The sequence below is a fragment of the Phoxinus phoxinus genome (assembly GCF_949152265.1).
Source record: "Phoxinus phoxinus genome assembly, chromosome: 5".
Classification (NCBI taxonomy): domain Eukaryota; kingdom Metazoa; phylum Chordata; class Actinopteri; order Cypriniformes; family Leuciscidae; genus Phoxinus; species Phoxinus phoxinus.
In genome coordinates, this window is record NC_136880.1 from 34,980,455 (window position 1) to 34,992,941 (window position 12,487).

At 40.7% G+C, this 12,487-nt stretch overlaps 2 protein-coding genes across 2 annotated transcripts; one reads left to right on the top strand and one right to left on the bottom strand.

Moving 5' to 3' along the window:
* Positions 1–79: 79 nt before the first annotated feature.
* vcpip1 (valosin containing protein (p97)/p47 complex interacting protein 1) lies at positions 80–7,155 on the top strand. The gene is made up of 4 exons (XM_079614057.1): positions 80–2,879; positions 3,166–3,252; positions 4,365–5,037; positions 6,584–7,155. The coding sequence occupies exons 1-3, from the start codon at positions 284–286 to the stop codon at positions 5,012–5,014; spliced, it is 3,333 nt and encodes a 1,110-aa protein (XP_079470183.1). The 5' UTR covers positions 80–283; the 3' UTR covers positions 5,015–5,037; positions 6,584–7,155.
* Positions 7,156–7,523: 368 nt separating this feature from the next.
* On the bottom strand, positions 7,524–11,896 carry LOC306999418 (uncharacterized protein). The gene is made up of 5 exons (XM_079614077.1): positions 11,644–11,896; positions 11,517–11,557; positions 11,266–11,421; positions 9,267–9,352; positions 7,524–9,191 (listed from the first exon to the last, which is right to left on the bottom strand). The coding sequence occupies exons 1-5, from the start codon at positions 11,708–11,710 to the stop codon at positions 9,041–9,043; spliced, it is 501 nt and encodes a 166-aa protein (XP_079470203.1). The 5' UTR covers positions 11,711–11,896; the 3' UTR covers positions 7,524–9,040.
* Between the last annotated feature and the right edge of the window lie 591 nt (positions 11,897–12,487).

Sequence of the window (12,487 nt, forward strand, 5' to 3'; positions counted from 1 at the left end):
ACAACTCAATCATTGTTTTATAAAAGTAGAATGACTTTTACTTATTATTTTTTAAAATAATGTCGTTGCAAGACCTCTAGACCAATGACGATTGTGAACAACAATTCCCGGCATGCTTTGTGCTCCCCACAGGGTCACGCTGTGTTACAGATCCGCTTCCGTGTTGTGTTTGTTACTGGAAAACAGAAACTGCGTGAGGTGACATAATTTTCTATTGCCCGTCACTGATTAGACAGCGATGCTTTTGTAAACCGCTGCGTCAGAAGAGATATCAGATTGGACTATGTCGTTGATTCCGGGCTCAAAGCAGAAGGACAGGCGCATTTTATGCGGGATGTGCCCGGACCCGCAGTGCCAGGCGAAGCTCTTCTTCCCCGCACACACCTCCATGAGCATCGAGTGCACTGAGTGCGGCCAGAGACACGAGCAGAAGAATCTCGCGAATGTGGAGGAAGTGACTGACCCAGATGTAGTGCTTCATAATTTGCTGAGAAATGCTTTGCTGGGTGTGCCAGGCCCTCCCAAAAAGGGCTCAGAGCTGGTGAAAGTGATGGGACTGTCCAACTATCACTGCAAGCTGCTGTCACCCATCCTCACCCGTTATGGCATGGACAAACAGACGGGCACTGCCAAACTCTTGAAGGAAATGAACCAAGGAGACATTTTTGACTGCTCACTTCTTGGGGACCGTGCATTTCTCATCGAGCAAGAGCATGTGTCCACTGTTGGCTATGGACGGGATCGGTCAGGGAGCCTGATCTACCTGCATGACACTTTGGAGGAGATCAAGAAAGCAAACTTGAATAGAGAGTGTCTTATTCCCGTGCATGTTGATGGAGACGGACACTGCCTGGTCCACGCCGTGTCCAGGGCGTTAGTTGGACGTGAGCTTTTCTGGCATGCCCTTCGAGAGAACCTAAAACTCAATTTCAATCAGTACCTTGACCGCTACAAAGCTCTTTTCCAGGACTTTATAGATGCCGCAGAATGGGAAGACATCATTAACGAGTGTGACCCGTTGTTTATCCCTCCAGAAGGCGTTCCTTTGGGGCTGCGGAACATCCACATATTCGGCCTGGCGAATGTACTACACAGACCCATAATCCTATTGGACTCACTGAGTGGTATGCGCAGCTCGGGCGATTACTCCGCCACCTTCCTGCCGGGCTTGGTTCCAGAGGAGCATTGCCGAGGAAAAGATGGCACTCTGAACAAACCCATCTGCATCGCCTGGAGCAGCTCTGGCAGAAATCACTATCTGCCCCTAGTGGGCATCAAGGGCTTGGCTTTGCCCCGTTTACCTGCTGCGCTGCTCCCGAAAGCTTGGGGTGTTCCTCAAGAGCTGATTCGCAAATACGTGAGCTTGGACTCCAGTGGAAGCTGTGTGATCGGGGGGGACCGGAGCCTGCAGGATAAGTACCTGCTGCGGCTCGTAGGCGCAATGGAGGACGTCTTCATGGACAAGCACGGTATCCACCCCGCTCTTGTCGCCGACGTCCACCAGTACATATATCGGCGCACTGGAGTGATCGGCGTTCAGCCGGAGGAGGTAACAGAAGCGGCGAAGAAATCCGTTCAGGAGGGCCGTCTCCACCGCTGCCTTGTCTGCAATGCCCTTTCTGAACTCCACGTGCCAGCGGAGTGGCTCATCCCTGGAGGGAAACTCTACAACTTGGCCAAGTCGACTCATGGGACACTGCGAGCGGACAAGAATTACAGCTTTCCTTTGAATAGTTTGGTTTGTTCCTATAACCCAGAAAAAGATGTGCTCGTGCCTGACTACAAACTCAGTTCGCTCGCAGCCTGCACCTGGTGTCACGGGACCTCGGTGCGACGCGTACATGGCGACGGCTCTGTAGTCTATTTGGACGGAGACCGTACCAACACTCGCTCGCAGGGTGGGAAGTGCGGCTGTGGGTTCAAGCACTTCTGGGAGGGGAAGGAGTATGAAAATCTTCCCGAAGCCTTCCCCATCACTCTGGAGTGGGCCGGCCGTGTGGTGCGAGAGACCGTTTACTGGTTTCAGTACGAAACGGATCAGACGCTCAACAGCAACGTTTACGACGTGACAATGCGGCTCGTCACGAAGCACTTCCCCGGTGAGTTTGGCAGCGAGATCCTAGTCCAAAAAGTTGTGAACACCATTTTGCATCACACCGCCAAGCGGAGCCAAGACGAATACAACCCGGTTGCCATCGAAGGTGCTCACGCGCAGGACGGGGAACACGGGAGTGAATCGGCCTCACGCCCTCCAACTAAAATCATCCTGACGGGACAGAAGGGCAAAACCCTGCATAAGGAGGAGCTGGTGATGAGCAAAACTGAGAGGGTCTTGCAGCACAGCATCAGCGAGCAGGCAGCCCTCTCCCAGCGCCGCAGCACAGACCGCGTGCGCCAGCAGGATCCTCGTCCGTCATCTCCTTCATCTTCATCATCCTCTGCTCCTCCCACGCCCACCAAAGTGCCACCCACCAGCGGAGAGAAGAAGATACGAGTAACAACCAGCGATGGCCGGCAAGCCATGCTCACGCTGCAACCGCACACCACCTACAGTGATCTCCAGAACTCCATCATCCAGGTCTTCAACTTGTCGTCCGGACAGTTGTGCATCCGACACGGCTTCCCCCCTAGAGAGCTGCCCCCACCCCGTCCTGAGGACCAGAACCAGCCAGTGGCACTCCAGCATGGCGACCGCATCTCTGTGGAAGCGCTAAAAGAGAGCTCACCCGATACTCGCATGACCCAGACCCAGACCCAGACTCACACACCACAAACTCACGCTCACTCTGACACACACCTCAGTCGCACCAGTAGCAGGGAACTTCAGGACAACATTGACCTTGAGATGTCATCACTTTGTCTCCTGGCAGCACTCATGGGTAAGAAACACCCTTCTGTAAATGATATGCTTTATGAAATTACAGTAAGACTGACTGTCTCATACTAGAATCAGCGTCTACATAAGTGTGTTTGTGTATGTGTGTTCTTTTTGTCTCTTTGACTCGTTGTAATGTCAAAATTCTTCTTCTGTAATTTGAGATTCTGCCCTCTTTCATCAGTATTGATTACTAGTTTAACTCTGCATTGTGCCTAAACCTTGTATGTAAGGTCTGAATCTGTTGATTTGATATCTTGTCTCTTCCTGTCTCTTTCTGTTTCCTCCAGGTGAAGATGTCTGGTCTTATGCGAAGAAACTGCCTCACCTGTTCCAGCAAGGAGGAGTCTTCTACAATATTGTGAAGAAAGACATGGGTGGGTAGTCTGTTATTTTTCCTCTTTCTCACACCGTTTCAATTCAGTTTATAAAATTCCCAATTGTGCTTTATTGCCATGAGACATTGAGGCAATAAATATAAAATGTGCAAAACCAATATTGTCAATAGGATGGGATTTGAGAAATATACAGGATCATTTTCATGGTTTGTGATGTTGAACTGACCCTCTGTTTATCCCAGAATCTTGTTTGTTCTGCCACTGGCTGAGAGATGCAATGCAGCCGAGTAAAAAAAAAAAAAAAAAATATTTGATTAAACATTAATTTCTATATATAGTTATAATTATATGTGGAACTCTATGGTCAGAGAACAGTAGTGAAAATCTTGTGCATTTTTCTAATTTAATTTAAAAAAACATTCATTACAAATTATATTATTAGCATAACAATTTAAGTGAAAAGTTTAATTGAGAAATTAAAATACATTTCAGAATGTCTTAGTATTTGGTCTGTCTCTACATTTACTTTCATGACAGCAGGACTCGAGCTGCATGAAAGCCACAAGTTTGTGTAAAACCTGATAGCCATGTTTTCCAGGATTATTCGAGAATGATCCAAAGTGCATCTTGTGCTTCATCAGATTCAAGAACATCTAACCGTTCACATGATCATGGTCACAAATTTAATTATTTAATTTGATTAGTGACCTAGAAATAGTGGAGAATCTGAAATATTTCTTGTTTGACTTAAGCATTTAAATATATATATATATATTAGTCAAAAACATATTTCAATACTTTTTCAGATTTTTTTTTTGGTTGTGTTTTTTTGTATTGTTCCACAAAAAAATGTATACTGTATATCGTGATAGATATTGTTATCGTATTTAAGGATATAGTAAACATTTGTAAAATTAAATTGACAATACAAAAAATTATTTTGACATTGTTTGTACTACCTTAAATTGTTTGTAATTGTGCAAATAAACACGAACATTTGTGCCAAAAATTACAATATAATATTGTATAAAAAAAATTTGAGTAGCAATGAATGTATCAATGAAGCAATCAAGTAGCAATCAATTTAGCAGGTGTGTAATATCATAATATGTTTTTTGTATGAAACTAATATTCTCAATTTCTGTGTTAAGGTCTGTTGGACGGGAAGCACTGCACACTGCCCCACTTGTCGGGTAAGACGTTTGTGTTCAATTCATCAGAGGAGCGTTTGGAGCTGTGTGTGGACACAGCCGGTCATTTTCCAGTGGGCCCTGACGTGGAGGAGCTCGTCCAGGAGGCCCTTTCACAACTCCGCTCAGACGCAGCCTCCCGTAGCCACGAGGGAAGCCCCGCCCACAGCCTGCGATTGGGCGCCGGTGGTGTGGTGCGCAAGAAAGAGCAGAACGTCACTGCCTTCCAAGGCAAAGGTCACTCCTTGGGTTCCGCCCCTCCTGAACACCCACCAATCAGGCGGCAACACAGCAGTGGTGTGGATCTCAGCAGCAGCGTTCGCGACGAAGGGTTAACGTTGTCAGGGGAGGATTTGGTGCGCGTGGCCCCGGGCATGCTCACTTTACGCGAGGGCCGCGGCATGGGGCTGGAGCCCGCCGTGATCGAGGCCCAGCGGCAGCGCCTGCAGGAGATGGTCTCAAACATACAGGCGTCCATGGACAAACACTTGCGCCAGCATGCAACAGCAAGGCATGATGGGGAGGAAGAAGAGACTCCTGACAAACAGGAGGAGATGGAGAGTCATGGGGCGGAGCCTCCCAGCAACTTTGAGCCCATGGACCAATCCTGATGCTTCATTACCCTTACAGCAGAGTGAGCTTCCTGGCATAACACACATACACACACACACACACACACTGTGATCCGACTAACAAATAAGGGTGCAGCCGATTTACTAACGTATGCGTCTTTTTAGTGCAAAACGCATTCCTTATATTCTCAAAGTCTTAAGATGTGAAATTTGAAGTGATTATTTAGGGTAGTGAGTGTTGGCTTTCATCCACTTAAAATATATACATGGTGCACACACTAATTTATTGCAAGAGATAGTTCAACTAAAAGTGATAATTCTGTTATTCCTTTACTCATCCTCATGTCGTTCCAAACCTGTACAACTTTCTTTCTTCTGTGGAACACAAAATAAGATTTTTTTGAACCGTTTTTGTCCATATAATGAACATTGGACCCTATTGGCTTTCTTAGTATGGACAAAAAACTAAAATCCACAGAAGAAAGTATGTCAAAATGGCATGAAGGTGAGTAAATTATGACAGAATTTTCATTTTTGGGTGAATTATCCCTTTAAGATCACCCTTGAGCTTTGCTTGTATGCAGATGCATAGTACTTATATAATCAAAGTGCACTTTGACCCTCATTGCTGGATTCACGGCTCTGTCATCAACGTAATTACAACCTAATTCTTCACAATCAAATTTGAAATTTTGACTGTCTCACTGAGTCTAAACTTCAGCCCTGTGTGCACTTAGTACTAGTAGTGACCGGTGGAACAAACCAGGTGTCAGCTCAGTGATGTAGTCATCTTTTGCACTTCTCTAGCCTGTATTTCCCACAATGCATTGCTGTATATCCAAAGAACACTACATGGGTAAAAGCCTGGAAAAGAGTTCTAGCAGCATTTCACATTCACTTAAACGTCCCACTACAAACGTAGAGCTCAGAAACCTCTCTCAGCAGGTCCGCATGGAGTATCCGTAGATCTGAGAGCAAGTTTCTGTTCTGAAATCTCCGATTGGCCTTTGAACTCTTGACAATGTTGCTTTTAATGCGGCCCAGAGTCGTTCAGGCTTATTATTTGGTTTTGTTGTGCACTTTTGCATGTCCTTTCTTCTTTGAACACTGTTCAGTACAAGACAATTCCAACAGGTTTACTTAGTATCGGAATGTAATGTAGATTTTGGCTGAATCCAAATGGAAAGTAGCAGAGTTGGTGATACTTTCAGGATATTCTGATTTCAGCTTTATGGTAATATTGTTAGCTGTGTTAGGCCATAATAAAAATGCTGAAGTATAGGGCAATGCGTGTCAAGGACGGTTTGAGTTCAGAAAAAAATTATATCCACATTCTGTTCTAAACAGATTTTTCTTGTCACCTTGGCAACTGATTCATATAAACCAAAAACAAATTACAGTAAAACTGATTACTAGAGCTCTTGATCTTTGTGCTTCGGTCACTGGGTAGAACATAAAAACAGATGGAAAATCCTAGAGATTGTTGAACTCCGTTTATATCTATTGAAACTTTGCTGAGCTGTTGCATTTAACACGATGTTGCCAAAAAAACAAACAGGTGATCAACCCTGTTATTAACAGCCTTAACGAGTCTTCTACCCTCCCCAGCTCTGCTCTGCAGTGTTTGCGCGTGACACTTCTCCCAATGGTGCCGTATGACAGAGGATCCGAGAAGGATAAACTGGAGTATTGGAACGAGGCCTGACTTTGGTCAAAGGCCAAGTGAAGCATGATGATGGTAGAGGCCCTGATGAGCTTTTGCTTTTTAAAAGATTTTTTTTTTGTTGCTGTTGATGTTTGTTTTGTTTTTTTTTAAATTCGGCAACATTTATACCAGAGCACTTTTCTGTGTGGGCGTGTTTATTAGCTCTTGAAAATAATTGATATTGTTGTTGTAAAGAAGAGCAGCACAAAGAGATGTTTTACTGCTTCATGTAACAGAGTTTCTCTGTGACTGCTGCCCTCCTGATATATTGTATTCCAGTGTACAATAGTGGTATATATTGTATTATACTTTCATCTGTACAGATATTGAATCTGTTTTGTTTTTTTTCCCTTCTGGATTGTTTCTCCTCTGCTTTTCAATAAAACAGTTGGACGTTTCTACGCAGCTGAGGAATCTGCTGTTTGCATGCTTGATTACTTTTCAGCTTAACAACAATAAAGTTATTCCATCTGTATGAAGCGATGTGGTCACTGTTTCTGAATCACTTTCTCACACAAAGCTAGTGGTGTTTTCAGTTATCTCTAATAGGGCACAAATGGACCACATCTATTTTAATTAATGGTAACACTTAACTATTAGCCTAGGTTTCTGTATGTTAATACTGAATTTTACTTAATACTAACATAAAATAACAATGAACGATACTTTTCATCTTGTTTTATTTTAATTTCTACACACTGCTGTTCAAATAATATGAAATTATTACAAATTTAAAAATCTGTTTTAATATAGTTTAAAAATGTCATTTATTAATTGCTGAATTTTCAGCATCACTCTTCAGTGTCGCATGATCCTACAGAAATCATTCTAATATGCTGATTTGGTGCTCAAGAAACATTTATTTTTATCAATGCCGAAACCAGTTAACATTTTTGTGGAAACTGATCTTTTTTATTTATTTCAAGATTCGTTGATGAACAGAAAGTAAAAAAAAACAGCATTTATTTGATATGATAAATCTTCTGTAACATGTTTTTACTGCCAGTTATGATTATTTAATGAATCCTGCTTGCTGGATAAAAGTATTAATTGTATTACTGATCCCAAACGTTTGAAGTTGAGCAGTAGTGTATACTAATACATTTTTAAGGTTGTAAAAATTAACATTAATGTACTGTGAACAAAGTTGAATAATAGTACATTTATTAAAATTAACCTAGATTTATAAATGCTGAAAAAATTTGTTTGCTCATACCTAATGCATTCCCAAATTGAGCCTAAGTGTAACGCATTACCTAATGAGTGTTGATCTACTTTTGTCCTCGTCATGTCTGAAGTGATAATGATTATAGTCAGACTGTGAATTACAAAATTACTTTTCATTTCAGGAAATTTTGCAGCAATCAGAGCTGTGCGCCAACGTCCTACACACACACAAAAGCTCAATAGCCCATAAGAATTCAACAGCACCAAGGGTAAACTTCATCATTTAACAGTAATCATACCAGGGTAAAATAAAACTGTTGTGACTATTTTTATAACTTTTAGTTGTTCCTCAATTAAGATGTCATTGCAGGGAAATGAATAGTGCTCCAGTGGTTATAAGATGATAATTGTATTCCAAGTGAATTCTCCAAAATTAAAGCAAAGGGCAGCAATCCATTATTACAAACAACAAAACTTAAACTTCCAGTTCCACATCAATGTGTTTTTTTTTATTTTATAAATTGTATTATTCATATGAAGAACACAATCAGTCAGTGTGTTGACCCCTACCCACATTAAATTGAATGACTCGTTTTAAAAAACAAATTTTATTTTTAAATGAAAATCGAAATGTTGTACATTCGCCCTATACCTCGGTTGCAAGTAGATTCCTGTTGATCCATTTTTTATAGATAATGTCATAGGCTTACATCTGCAGTAGCATTTTAATATACTATAAATCCATACATACTGTATATATACATACAGACACATTTCACATTTAAACACTGTAACAATATCTAAATCATTGTAGTCTTTGTGCATTATTAGACAAATACATATATTCAAACAAATATATCCTTAGGCGAAGGGTGTGATGTTTCCATTAAAACTGCAGTGTAATGACATTCAAATGTATTTTTAATCAGAACCACAATATTTACATATAGTATTTATTTTATGTGGGGCAGTAACCTAATAGTAAAGACTCAGAACCAGAAGCAGATTCAATTCCACAAGCTGGCAAGTTACTGAGGCCCCAACCCCTAACCAGGACACCGAACTTCCGTTTTCTCCTCCACAAAGAAGGAGCTGCATACTTACGGACTGAACTTTTAGTGTCATGGTGTCCTAGTTTCTGCTGCTCTGTGACCCATTTAAAAGGGAAAAGTGGAGCTCTAAGGGTGGATGCATCAGTCAGGATTAAATGCTGGATTTATGGAGCCGATCGAACGAACTGCATGTCCGTCGCTACGCCGACGAGAGAGCAGCCGCTTAAGTAATCGAGGTGAACCCGGCACTCCTGACAGAGACGCCCGCCGCAGCAGTTTCAGAGAGCGCCCTCTAGGGATACAAACACCAATGATCCCACAGTTCAACAAAAACAAATCAGAGTTACAAAACATCACAAGCTCTCACCCTGCACAGCCATTCCGGTTATTAGACGACTCCTGCATGGAGCTCTGCGGCTCCTGAGTCACGATGGGCCTCAGTGGCTCCTGCTTCTGCACACACACAAACATACAGTACTGTTCACACATCTTAGATACATTATATGCTTTTATATGATAGCTTAAGTGTGCCAGTAGGAAATATCAATTTTAGGTTACTAGTTTGTTTTTAATGTTGCTTCAAGAAGGCCATCTCAGTCTACAAAAGTAATTTCTGGAAATAGAAAGCCTTTCTAGAAGCTTTTATAGCAACAATAGGAGCATCTTCCTATTAACCACAGTGAAAATGAATTGAATGAATGTACTTGTAGTGTAGCCTACTTCAAATCTTAGAAGTATATATTTTTAAAACTGTACTTGCATATATGAATGAAGTAAAAGGCCACTTAAGCGTACACTTTAATGACTGTTTCTTAATACACTTAAAGGGATAGTTCACTCAAAAAGGAAAACACTGTCATTAATTACTCACCCTCATGTTGTTCCAAACCCGTAAGACCTTCGGTCATCTTTGGAACACAAATGAAGATCTTTTTAATAAAATCTGAGAGGTTTCTTTCCATCCATATAGCTACACAACTACCACTTTGACGCTTCAAAAAGTTCACAAGGAGATCTTAAAACTAATAATAAAAATAATACATTTTATTTATAGGTGCCTTTCTAAGCACTCAAGGTCACCTAATCAATATGAATTGAGGGGTTTAGTCCGAATTTTCTGAAGACACTCGACCGTTTTATATGATGAACAGATTTAATTTAGGCTTTTATTCCCATCTAAACATTCATCAACTCACATATCAGTTGTGGTAAACGTAAGCTCAGGTAAAGCATGTTCGCTTGACGTGGGAAAACCAATGTGGTTCGTTCTCGTGTTACACATCACGTTTCAGCTTCAGCAAGAACCAATCAGGTTAATTCTTGAGTTACGCAACACATTTGAGCTTCTGCAAGAGGTTTGTTCTCACGCGTCAAGCAGGTGCAGTTGAGCTTCTCTTTATGTTCAGTGATCAATGTTTAAATGTGAATAAAAGCCTAAATTCAATCTGTTCATCATATAAAGTGATCGAGTCTCTTCAGAAAATGTGGACTAAACCGCTCAATTCATATGGATTAGTTTTATGATCTCTTTATGAACTTTTTGAAGTGTCAAAGTATCAGTTGCGTAGTGGTCAACTCAACGGAGGGACAGAAAGCTCTCAGATTTCATCACAAAGATCTTCATATGTGTTCCAGAGATGAACGAAAGTCTTACGGGTTTGGAACAATACGAGGATGAGTAATTAATGACAGAATTTAGATTTTTGGGTGAACTATCCCTTTAAGTACACATTTAAAAAGTGCCCTTTGTAGTCATTTCAAATTAAGTTTTACTTTAAAATACACTTTAAATAATTGCATTTTAACATTATTTTGTCGTGCTTTTAAAAAGTACACTTCTGTTGACTAACATAATAAAGCACTGTAGCATTATTCTATATCATAAAAAAATTATTCATTTTAAATGTACTGAACTGCAACTTCATCATTACAAAAGCACAAATATATTTAAATGCATGATACACAAAACTGACATAAAAGTATATTTTAGTTTACCATAAATCCTCGTCAGTACATTCGGCAGTACACTTGAAGCATATTTCCAAGACAATAAAAGTAACTATGAAATTAAATATAAAGATGTACTTCAGTCCTACTTAAGAGGGTCAAAAAAGCACTCTTAAATTGAACTAAATGTATTTTATATAAATTAATATTAAATGTAAATTATAATACATTTTCATTTAATTGCAAATAACATGCAATTAAGTGTCCTAAAACATTGCCGTACATTCAGTTTGCGCTTTTAATCAGTGTACTCTTAAGAACACCCATGGTTTAGAAATTAAATGCTCAACTAGCACACACAGGTGAAGTCTATGTAGAGCATAATTTGTGCACTGAATTCATTTTGTGTGCATGAATACCGTAAAGCAGGCTGTAGGCAGGTATCCCTCCTTTCCGTTCTGAAGTCGGATGAAACACCAGTCAGCGTTCTCTTGATACAGCAGCAACACGACCTCACCAGCACGGACACACACCTCTTCATCACAGTCTGCACTGTAGTCTGCTGCCACAACCATCTCACACACAAAAAAACAACATTTGATTTCACCTTCACCATCTTAAAACTGCTGTATTAAATCATGCTGCAACTCAGATGAGAAAACGTGTGTACCACTTCTCCTTCGTGCTTGAATATCACTCTCTTTCGACAAACTGTAAGAATTAATCATTTCGCTGTTATTATAATTGTAAATTTAACAGAAAAAAAGAAAAAAAGAGAGCATTAAAAGACGACTAACCTTGAGGAGACAGCACAGTTGTGAACACTTCAAACTCTTCATGGCTCTGCGTGTAGATCTGCTGCATGATGAAGTCAGACAACACACAAACTCTGAATGTAACTACGGCGTAAGAGGAGCTGAGATACTTTATCGATTCATTCAGAATCACTGCTATTGCTAAACCTTCTCCTCTCTTTAAATACGCTCATAAAGACGCACACACATTAGGAGATCTTGGTTAGATGCTTTTCTAGGAAGCTTTAGCACTCTTAAATCTATTTAAATCTGTTCCACTTCAGTTGATTAAATGCTGCAAGTCACAGCTTTGATCAGCCAATCACACGCTTCTAAAAGTCAGCTCTCTGCACTTACAGTAATGCACTCAAACCTTTAACGCATGACACCACACTTCACATTCTATACCCAGTCATTCAACAAAACAAATTACTTTCAATGTTATTAGCCTGTAATATAGTAAGAAATATTTGAACATGTATTCTGATTTCATTATCTTTCAAGCAATAATCTGTACACTGCATTAAATTCAGTTGTTGTGTTTTTTGTTGTTTTTTAGCTCAGTTTCAAATTAAATTAGTTGCGTGGAGATCAGTGGCATAATATTAGTGAAATACTGAGTTCTAGGCCCACATTCATCAGCTGGGCCATTTCTGACCATTTTGGATCCCCAAAGGAGATCTGAGATGACTGGGAAAATGTGTCCAATCAACCGGAATTCACCCTATATATAGAGCGTTGTTAGATAGTAATAAGTTTTCACAGGTTTCGAGTGCACAGTATCCAAATCTAAACACACCGGTTGTAAATTTCCCAGTGTACTTAGAGACTTCCAGTTGCATTTTAT